At 55.7% G+C, this 10,679-nt stretch overlaps 2 protein-coding genes across 7 annotated transcripts; both read left to right on the top strand.

Annotated features, from left to right (window-relative positions):
* Positions 1-645: 645 nt before the first annotated feature.
* On the top strand, positions 646-4,494 carry TEKT2 (tektin 2). 6 transcript variants are annotated; one of them, XM_019660612.1, is made up of 10 exons: positions 646-780; positions 1,485-1,680; positions 1,770-1,895; positions 2,095-2,300; positions 2,842-2,985; positions 3,068-3,182; positions 3,364-3,471; positions 3,597-3,740; positions 3,897-3,976; positions 4,070-4,362. In XM_019660612.1, exons 2-10 carry the CDS (start codon positions 1,525-1,527, stop codon positions 4,281-4,283), a joined length of 1,293 nt encoding a protein of 430 aa, XP_019516157.1. In that variant the 5' UTR covers positions 646-780; positions 1,485-1,524; the 3' UTR covers positions 4,284-4,362. The 6 variants fall into 6 exon arrangements, with proteins under 6 accessions (XP_019516157.1, XP_019516177.1, XP_019516162.1 ...); XM_019660632.1 differs by having other exon boundaries at positions 1,482-1,680; XM_019660617.1 differs by having other exon boundaries at positions 646-876.
* A 489-nt stretch (positions 4,495-4,983) lies between these two features.
* Positions 4,984-10,474, top strand: ADPRS (ADP-ribosylserine hydrolase). The gene is made up of 6 exons (XM_019660653.1): positions 4,984-5,335; positions 7,916-8,012; positions 8,285-8,492; positions 8,591-8,775; positions 9,101-9,201; positions 9,636-10,474. The coding sequence occupies exons 1-6, from the start codon at positions 4,999-5,001 to the stop codon at positions 9,926-9,928; spliced, it is 1,221 nt and encodes a 406-aa protein (XP_019516198.1). The 5' UTR covers positions 4,984-4,998; the 3' UTR covers positions 9,929-10,474.
* The last annotated feature ends 205 nt before the right edge of the window (positions 10,475-10,679 follow it).

Below are 10,679 nucleotides of genomic sequence, written 5' to 3'. Positions count from 1 at the left end.
TATCATCACTGCCTTCCTGGGGATTTCCGGCGCCACCACTAGAGGCAGTGTGGAGTTGTAACAGAGAAGGGACCTGGGAATCAGACACGTGTTTTCATCCCTGCCTTTTAGCAGTGCGTCTCTTGAGACACCTATGAAAATGGAGATAATGCTTACCTCACGTAATAGTTATGAACATTAAATGTTAACATTCCCCAAGGCCTAGAACAGTCCTGGCACGGTTGAGTTTTTTTCCCCCCTTCTCTTTTTTAAAGAAATAGTTGGATTTTGAGCATTGTTTCTAATACGCCAGCTACTCTCCCAGAGATCTGCCTTCTCCAAATACGATTATCATTCTGTGCCGTAAAGCAGATGGATGACATTGTTAGAAAAGACAGGACCAAAGGAATGTGTGTAAATAATATCAAATATATTTACATTTCTGGAAGTACACGTGCTAGGTAGTGCCCTGAGCGGGAGATTACTTTTTCTACGTACTGTACGTATGTTTCATCATTGTCGATGCATAACTTCTATCAAAATAAAAACGTTTAACTTGCAAGTGAAGTGAACATGATATCCTGATGCCCTCCTCCTCGCGCCCCCTCCTGCGGCAGCAGCCCAGCAGCCGCCTCTTTCCGACCCCAAAGGCCTCTCGGCCCAGCCGCCCCCGCCCCGCGGTTGCCAAGTTAAACACGAAGGAGGTGGTTACCCGCGCGCGCGGACAGGCGGGTGCCTAGCAACCAGGGCGCTTAACAGAGGAGCTGGCGAGCGGAGGTGGAAGTCGGAGCCGGGAAGGAGGTGAGAAGCTGAAGGGAGAGGGCTCTGGGGGCTCACACCCAGGGCCGAGCTCCCTTCCTCTCTCCCTCCTCCTCCCTTCTCTGCGCCAGCGCCGGGGTATTAATTTAAACCCAAAACGATTATCCTGGGGAGGGGAGAGGTGGAGTTTGGCTGGGAAATAGATGGACCCCAGTACCTCCTCCTCCAACAGGGTGAGGAGGGAGTGTGACGACCAGATGGGAAGGAGGACCAGCGCCCAACTCCCCTGTGCCAACCCGTATCCCCTACAAAAATCTAGCCTGTACTCTCTGGATGGAGCACAGGGCCAGGTCTCTTAAAGCCCCCACGGATCCTGGCCAACGCTGGGGAGGGAAAAAAAGGAACGCTCCATTAGACTCGGTTGCTGGAAGTAGGGGTGGAAACTGGATTAAGAGCTATTTTCCCTGCTAACCCCCACCCCACCAGCCCCACTAAGCACTTGGCAACACACACACACACACACACACACACACACACACACACACTGCTCCAGGACCTGCAGGGTCCAGGACTTTGTGTCTGTGGATGGATGCACGGGAGGAAATTTATCAATAGTTAATGCCTCACAACAAAATTAAGTAAAACAGGAAGAGGCTTGAAGGACAATGGACAGGAGCAGGTCTTTTGGAGGGGACTTTTGATCTAGGAAAGGGTCTCCTGCAGCCTTGTTTTTTTCTCTCCAGTAGAGGTGGGTGTCTTGGAACAGGTCTTGGGGGCCCCTGCACCATGGCCACACTGAGCGTCAAGCCCAGTCAACGCTTCCAGTTGTCCGACTGGCACGCCAACAGCTACCTGTTGTCCACCAACGCTGAACAGCAGCGAGATGCATCACATCAGATCCGCCAGGAGGCCCGGGTTCTCCGCAATGAGACCAACAACCAGGTGGGGAGCCGGAGCCCGGGGGGGGGGGGTAGGCAAAGGAATAGTCCCCAACCCTCAACCCCCTTTTTATCTGGCTCTGTCTCTTCCAGACCATTTGGGATGAGCACGACAATAGGACGCGACTGGCAGAGAGGGTTGATACTGTCAACCGATGGAAGGAGATGCTGGACAAGTGTCTGACAGATTTAGATGCTGAGATCGACGCCCTGTCGCAGGCAGGGAGCTAGGGCAGGGTGCCAGGAGACCCTGCTGCAAGGACCTCCCCTCCCTCCCCACTTCGAGGTCGGGGAACCCGTGATGGGGTATTTGGTGGCATGTCCATCTGGGCCACTGGCTGGCCCCTCTGCTAAAGTGGGAGTGAGGGCTGCTTGTCAGTGGGTGGCCCACCAGCCTCCTGTGCCCTCTTTTTTCTAGATGAAAGAGTCAGCAGAGCAAAACCTGCAGGCCAAGAACCTGCCTCTGGATGTGGCAATCGAGTGCCTGACCCTGCGGGACAGTCGGCAGGACATTGATGTGGTGAAAGACCCTGTGGAGGAAGAGCTGCACAAAGAGGTGGAGGTCATTGATGCCACCAGGAAGGCCTTGCAACAGAAGATTAGCCAGGCCTTTGAGAAGCTCTGGTAAGAAAGAGACACGTCACTCATATGTTCAACATGCTCTTGAAGGCTGTGTGTCTTAAATGTGGGACATATGTACCGTGATGACGAGCAGCTGGCTTTCAGGCTGCCTTCTGCCTCTGCTGTGCCCACAGCAAAAACTACTGACTGATTGTAGCACTTTTTCCACCTCCTAGACATGGTCTCAGAATACTTCTCACCCTGAAGTACCTAGACCCTGTTCTAGGCAGCCATTGTCAATTGGTTGGAAGCACAAGAGCTAACACCCATTTGCCACTACCTCGACTGAGTACCCTGTGGTGTGTATGTGTGAGCCTTCATGAGTGTAGCTAATATGTGTGTCCCTATGGTTGTGTGCAAGCATGTGTGTGTCATAATTTTATCTGTGAGGAGCTCATCCAGCTATGCTGGTCTTTGTCTCAGCTGCAGCAGCAGCTCCCTTGTCACTCTGGCCTCCCCATCACTCAGTGTCCCTGCAATACAGTGAGGGGTGTGTCCTGGGGCCTTAGAGGGATGGATCCTGATGAGTCTGTTCCTTCCCCAGCCTCCTGCAGGAAGTCCGACAGCAGCTCAACTCTGACCATCGGGGCAAAATGGAGGCATTGGACATTGACAGGGGCTGCCTGTCTCTCAACCTCAAGTCCCCAAACATCTCCCTGAAGATTAATCCCACACGTATCCCTGATGGGTAAGAAGTGTTCCAGTCTCTCCTCCCCCCACCCCAACATAGGCCATACTGTTATAACTCCAGTATTTCCTGCCACCTGCAGCTCCTCCACACTTCAGCAGTGGGATGACTTTAGTCAGTTCAACAAGAACCGGGCAGAGGCTGAGATGAAAGGAGCCATAGAGCTGCGGGAGGCCATCGCCCTCACTATTGCTGAGGTGACTGACCACTTGCCCAACCCCACTCCTCTACAGCTAATGGATGGCCCAAGTATGCACTCAAGCCCTTATCTTTTGTTCCCTGTTGGCCGTTTGGCATCCCATCCCCTCACTTGAGCGACATTCTCAGATGGCCATGAGTTTATACCCTCTCTTGCTCTACCTACTTCCTGTCCTTCAGACCAACAATGAACTTGAAGCCCAGAGGGTTGCAACAGAATTTGCCTTCAGGAAGCGGCTGCGGGAGATGGAGAAAGTATACAGTGAGCTCAAGTGGCAAGAGAAGAATGTGAGCCTTCTCCAGTTTGTCCCCTGGGGCTTGGACTTCCTGCTGTGGGAGGAGGAGCCTGATGCCAGGCCAGGAAGCCCGGAGAGGGGTCAGCCTGTGGAGACCAGTCACTCTGTTTCCTGCAGACATTAGAGGAGATCGCAGAGCTGCAACAGGACATCCGGCACCTGGAGGAGGATATGCACAGAAAGTTCCTGAATCTGAAGCTATGCCATACCCGGCTGGAGTCCAGAACCTACCGATCCAACGTAGAACTCTGCCGGGACCAGGTGCGAGGGTACCCCAGTGGGGCACTGTCCTCTGCTAAGATCTCCTCAGGATCACTAACTCTCCAGCACACATTTCTGGTGGCGGAGGGGTGTTGAAGGAGGGCTAAAGGATAGTATGGCTGACCTGGGACTCCCAACCCTCCCCTTTGCCTCCAGGCACAGTATGGCCTCACTGACGAGGTTCACCAGTTAGAGGCAACCATCGCTGCCCTGAAGCAGAAGCTGGCACAAGCACAGTAGGTTTGGGGAGTGTGCAGGAGGGGCAGGGAGACACCTCCCATCCATGGGGCCTCATGCAAGGTGGTGGGTTGTTAATGCCTCCTCCCCAGGGATGCTCTGGACGCCCTACACAAGCACCTGGCCCGGCTGCAGACTGACATCACCTGCAAGGCCAACTCCATGCTGTTGGACACCAAGTGCATGGACATCCGTCGGAAGCTGACTTTGCCTGCTGAGAAGTTTGTGCCTGAGGTCGACACCTTCACCCGCACCACAAACCGCACCCTGAGTCCACTCAAAAGCTGCCAGCTAGAGCTGGCCTAGCCTTGGGGGCTGAGGAGGGAGGGGAAGGTTAGGTGGGAAATGGAAGAGGAAGGGGGGTGAAGAGAATGAATCTAATAAACGTCGTATTTCTCGGTCCAGAAGGTTCTTTTCTATTGCTGCATGTAGTCAGCAGGAAGTGAAAGGGCTCTTGACCCTCCTGTGTATGGAGGAGCAAACACGGGGGCCATCCTCCCCCAAGCTCCATGTTCCAAATCTTGATTCCTCCGCCCTCCTCAAGGCAACCCCTTTCTGGGCTAGGCCAGCACCCACTGGCTCTAGCGGCATGACCTCTAACCAGCTCTGCCCCAGGTGGACCCTTGCCTGCTCTCTACGCCTAGGGGAGGCCCCGAATAGGCTAGGGTCCCCGTGGGAGGGCTTGGGGGCGTGGGCCTAGGCCTGAGTCCAAGAGCTGCGGCTGCCGAAGGAGGGCTGGGGTGCCAGGCCACAGAGGAAGGCTTTATAAAGGCAGGCTCTGGTGGGCAATGGCCTGAAGGGCAGGGCTGCCATGGGCCAATGGTCCTTTCGGGTCCTCTTTAGTGGTGACACCGTTTACAAGTGGGGAGAAGGGGGGCTAGAAAGCAGGGGCCCGGCCGAATCCTCCCCGCGTTAAGTGACCGGCGGCCCCGGTCCCACGCACGCGGAGCTGCGCCTCCACGCCGCTGGGCGGCGCTGTGGGCGAGGAGCGGCGCCTCCGGGCCGCTGGCGGGCGCTGTGGATGGAGGTCGGCGTTAGGGCTCCGGGCCGCGGGGCGGCGCTGTGGGGCCGGGGTGCTGTCGGGGAGCGGCGCCGTGGCGGTCGCGCCGGCCGCACCGGAAGTGGCGACGGGGCCTCGCGGATGGCGGCGGCGGTGGCGGCAATGACGGCGGCTGGCTTCGCAGGGGCTGGAGCGGCCCGCTCCCTCTCTCGCTTCAGAGGCTGCCTGGCTGGCGCGCTGCTCGGGGACTGCGTGGGCGCCATGTACGAAGCGCACGACACCGTCAACCTGACGTCAGTCCTGCGTCACGTCCAGAGCCTGGAGCCGGACCCCGACTCGCCGGGGAGCGAGCGGACAGGTGGGCAGGGCCAGGCGCACGTGGGGACGAGGGGGCGGGGGTCGCCCGTTAGGGACCCAGGCCTCCGGGGAGCGCGGTGGGGAGAGGCCTGTGTTCGGAGACCAGGCTGCCTAGGGCGGCAGCGGCCAGATCTGGATGGCCCGCTGGCAGCCCAGCACGTCTCTCCCCAAACATTCCCTAACTCGGGGCATGGCGACACGCTTCTCCCAGCCGTATAAGCCAGAAACCTGGGCGTCATTCTCCTATGTTGCGCCTAGTCTCTAGTATAGACATTATAGTATATACATCTTAGCGATTTTACCTGTCTTACCCAGTTCTCTGGAATCAGTGCACCACCAGTCCATGCTCCGTACAGCAGGGAGTGCTCTTCTCAAAACAGTTCTGATCGCAGCCTCCCCCGCGTGGAACTCAGCAGTGATTTTCCATTATCCTTAGGTAGAGCCAAATTCCTTAACTTGTCCTCCCTGGCCCGCGGCTTCAGTTTCATCTTACACCACCCGTAGCCTTGCTTTCTGCTCTTCACTTCCCCGCACACGAGCTTTCTCTAGCCCAGGCCAATGCCTGTGCTGTTAAAACTCTCTCCCCTCTGCTTCTCGCTACCCTTGTGCAGTCAGCTCCTCACCCAGATCTCAGCTCAGTATCACGTCTGAGGTCAAGCAGAGGGTGATTCTTCTTGGAGCGCCTGTAGAATAGTAAGGAAAAGGGGCGCTACTCAGAGCTCTGCAGGAGGACAAGGAGCTGGAGAAGGGAACAGTTTGATAGGAGGAGAAGCAGGGATCTTGGGTATCAACAAAACCCGAGAAATTTTCCAGGTGAAGACACTGGTCACTGGTGTGCTACAGAGAGGTTAAGAAGAGGAAAGTCTGGATTTAAAAAAGTACTGTCAGTAGAAGGTTGAAGCCTAGAAGTTAAGATTTCAGTGGGTTTAGAAGGAAATGGAAACTGAGGAAGTAAAATATGGTTTAGTAAAATAAAGTATGAAGGGAAAGAGGTGAACTATGGTTGAGGTGAAGACAAGATGAAGGGACAGTTTTTAGTTTCATTTTGGTTTGATGTTAAGATGAGGGAAAGACATATTTTAGGTTGAGAGGTGTTTTAGGACCCTTTGGATGCAAGTGGCAGAAAACCCAACTCACAGTGGCCTGAGCCAAAAGAGGACATACTGACTGACATAACTGAAAAGTCCAGCAGTAAGTCTGGCTTTAAGCGGGACCGAATCCACGGGCTCAGGCCACTACCTCAAGACCCAGCTCCTCTCCTCATTCAGATCTGCGTTCTCAGTGGACCTCACTCACTGTGGCTTCCCATGGGGTGGCCCCCACAGCTCCCAGCTCAGCAGCTTCAGCAGAGGAAGAGCTTCTCTTTGCAGCAAGCCCCACAGAAGTCCCAAGTTGAGTCTCATTGAGCTGGCTTGGATCACCTGTCCGTCCCTGAGCAAGGAAGTGGAGTGTGCTATCTGATGAGGCTAGAGGTAGCATTAGCTCCATGCCCTTGTCACATGGACTGAGAATGGGAGAGAAATGGTTCCCTGGGGAAAACGGTGTAGGGACCCAGCAAAGGGAGAATGGGTGCTGCTCCACCAAATAAAGGTTGAGGATATAGGAGCGGGGACAAGGAAAGAACAATTCCTGGGGGAATTGGGCTGGGGGTGGACCAGCGGAGAAACCAGCTGCTTCTAGGGTAGTCTGGAGAGAATAGCTATAGATAAGGTGCCTGTTAGCCTCTCTTCCTAGTGAGGCAGGTGGTGGGGGCCTCATAAAAGTGAAAGGAGAGGAGAAAATAGGGTTGGGGCTTGGGCTACACGGAGAGAGGATGGCATAGCAGGTGTGAGGAATGGAAAACGGGGCTCGCTAGGGAGTATGTTATGTTCTCTGTAATTGGCTCTTCCTTCAGATAAAACCAAGTCCCTGTCTCTAGCCCATTTGTGGCCTGTTTGAGAAGTCACCATGTAACCAGTGATGCTGTGTTGGAAGTGCCAGAGCAGTACTCCGGCCACCCAGCGGAAGGAGATGGGGCGGAAGGAGGGAGGGGAGTAGCCCCAGCCTGGAAGGACTTGACCCAGGCTCCAAGACTGGTCCTGGGGATATGTAGGGGAGCAGTGGGATATAAGGTAGGTGAGGAGGGAAGGGTTTTGAATATCAGGGCAGTGGATTTGGACCTCACCCTGAAGGCAACAGACAGCTATTTTGAGCAGGAGAGTGAGATAAAGCGATACTCTCAGGAAGAATTTTCTAGCTGCCCGTATAGGCTGGGTTGGAGGGTAGGGAATGTGCAGGAGGTTTGAGAGGCCCAAAGCAGGTCGTATTAAGACTAGAACTACAGTGATGGCAGCCAGAAGGGGTGGGAGGTTTTCCGTCAGAACTCAGCGGGACATGGTCACTGACTCGGAACAAAGAATCGCTGAAAATCCCAAGGCCTGGAGCCCAGGAAACTGCATGGGAGTAAGAGGCTGGCTTAAGGGGTTCAAGAAGTGGTAAATAAAAGGAAAGAGCGGGAGGCCAAAGCTGCCACCCTGGAGCCCTGCAGCTCTGCCCACACCCTGCCGCGCACCACCACCCCCGCCCCGCCCTATCTCTGCAGAAGTGCTGTACTACACAGACGACACAGCCATGGCCAGGGCCCTGGTGCAGTCCCTGCTGTCCAAGGAGGCCTTCGACGAGGTGGACATGGCTCACAGGTGAGGGGGGATGGTCCTGCGATAAGGCAAACAAGGTGGCAGTTATTACACACCTTGACCAGGAATGTCCGTGCATGCCGGGACCCCTAGCCTCAGCAGGACTGTTTTTAGGTCCGCTGCGGCTTCCCAAGCTACAATAGAAATAACAGCACCGCTGGTACAGGCTTCACAGGTCCCCAGGGCTTCCCCTTTTCCCAAAACAGCCAGATTTCTTCTTTCCACAACCTCACGGGCATCTTTGAAACCCTCATCCTGTCTCCCGTCTCCCCTAGATTTGCTCAGGAGTACATGAAGGAACCCGACAGGGGTTACGGTGCTGGAGTAGTCACTGTATTCAAGAAGCTTCTGAGCCCCAAGTGCCGTGACGTCTACGAGCCTGCCCGGGCCCAGTTCAACGGGAAAGGCTCCTATGGCAATGGGGGTGCCATGCGGGTGGCTGGCATCTCCCTAGCCTATAGCAGCCTCCAGGATGTGCAGAAGGTAGTCTGGGCATGCTGGTTTCTGGGCTGTCCCCTCCCTCCTGCCTCTTCTCTGGGTTGTGTGACAGCAGGTCTTAGCCTCCACTGCCTTTGCCCTAGTTTGCCCGGCTCTCGGCCCAGCTGACACACGCCTCCTCCTTGGGTTACAACGGTGCCATCCTGCAGGCCCTGGCCGTGCACCTGGCTTTGCAGGGGGAGTCATCCAGTGAACACTTCCTCAAACAGCTCCTGGGCCACATGGAAGAGCTGGAGAGTGATGCCCAGTCCGTCTTGGATGCCAGGGAGTGAGTATATGGGATGGAGGCGGCTGGAGGTATGTTTGTAAGTTTGCTTGTGTGTGGGGTGGGGTCCTCCAGCGTTGCCACAAGCTGAGACCTGGGAGGGGTGGGAAGAACCCCTTTGCCTTGGCTGTGCTTCAAGGCTCTCAGGGTCCCAGAGAACGAAACAAGCAGCTCACGCCCAGCCTTCTCCCACTTCTTGTCAGGACACGTAGGCCTGGGTGTCAGCCTGGCCACATCCCCGCCTCACCCTCCCACACAACCCTCTCCCTGCCTGGCATCTCCACCCAGCTGGCTCCAGTCTCCCTGAAATCTCACCCCTGACCCACAGGTTGGGCATGGAGGAGCGTCCATACTCCAGCCGACTGAAGAAGATTGGAGACCTTCTAGAGCAGGATTCAGTGACCAGAGAGGAGGTGGTGTCCAAGCTAGGTGGGTAGTCCCCCCACACTCGCACCTCAGGTTCAGGCTTGGGCTCAGGGATGGGACGGGGGCATGGAGTCACACCTGCCATCACATTTTTGCCCAGGGCTGCTGTGACAGCAGAGTCAGCTCTGTAGGGTCCTTGGCAGGTTGTGAATGAGCACAGCACCTTCTTGCTATCAGGCCACAGCACCTTCAGCTTTACAGAGAAATGTCTCCAGAAATGGCAACTGCTCACTAGTTCCTATAGCTGATGTTTCTTTATATAGCAATGGAATTTCTCAGTCACCCAGCCAGCAGTTGGGAGAGCCAGGATTTGAACCCAGGTAGTCTAACTCTGGAGCCTATGATCGTAACCTGAAGTTGAGAGTGTTGACTTGTGGCAGGAAGCCTGGGGGTGTGCGGGGGTGGGGTCAAGTTCCCATAATCTGGAGTCCCCACAGGAAATGGCATCGCCGCCTTTGAATCTGTGCCCACCGCCATCTACTGCTTCCTGCGCTGCATGGAGCCCGACCCTGAGATTCCATCTACGTTCAATAGCCTCCAAAGGACTCTCATCTATTCCATCTCGCTTGGTGGGGACACAGACACCATTGCCACCATGGCTGGGGCCATTGCTGGCGCCTACTATGGGATGGAACAGGTGCCAGAGAGCTGGCAGCAAAGCTGTGAGGGCTATGAGGAGACAGACGTCCTGGCCCAGAGCCTGCACCGGGTCTTCCAGAAGAGTCTGTGAGGGCCACGGCTGCTGGGGCTCCACCGTGTCCAGCGGGACCAACTATAGTGAGGGTTGGAAACCCTGAGCTTTCTTGGGCTTGGCTCCCCACCTGTCTTCCTGCAGCCGGGGCCGAGTGCAGCGCTGGAGCTGGGGTCTCTGGGGGAGGTCACTGGCACAGTGAGCAAGGGACTGGTGCCTCCCTGCTGCTGGCTTTCCAGCTTGCTGCGGAGCCTCGGGTCTTCCCAGCTCCTCAGACATGAGGGACCAGGGCAGGGTTTTTTTGGATGGTTACTTGTGGCATTTTCCTGTATTATCTGGGATGTGGGATTGGGGAGGTGGAAATGATCTGCAGTAGCATCATTTCTCCTCGTTGGGATTTAGCCAATTTGCCAGAAAGCCGGTGTTTGACTAGGCAGGGCCCCCGCACAGCAGATTTCTGTGGATGGAGGAGACAGGTACTTGAATCTAGCTAATCTAGATACACACCTGGCCCTTGGCTGTGAGGGGCTTCTTAATGGCTTCCGTTGAAAGTCACAGCAATAAACAGTTTTCGATAAAATCCCACCACAGCTTCCCGTGTTTCTCCTCTGCCCTGAATGGATTCTTCCCCCTGGACCTGTGCCTAGTGCGTCTCCGTCTGGGCTGTGCTGTTAGGAGCTGTGATCCCAAGGGGATGAGCCGCTGGGCTGTCAAGGCACATTCCTCCAGTTCCTCCAGCCAGCTGCGTTGTTCATCCAGGACGGGCAGAGCCGGCATGGTTTGGTGGTGC

The sequence above is a fragment of the Hipposideros armiger genome, unplaced genomic scaffold (assembly GCF_001890085.2).
Source record: "Hipposideros armiger isolate ML-2016 unplaced genomic scaffold, ASM189008v1 scaffold_10, whole genome shotgun sequence".
Lineage (NCBI taxonomy): Eukaryota > Metazoa > Chordata > Mammalia > Chiroptera > Hipposideridae > Hipposideros > Hipposideros armiger.
The sequence above is the reverse complement of the archived record's forward strand: the minus strand, read 5'-3'. Positions and strand labels throughout refer to the sequence as shown.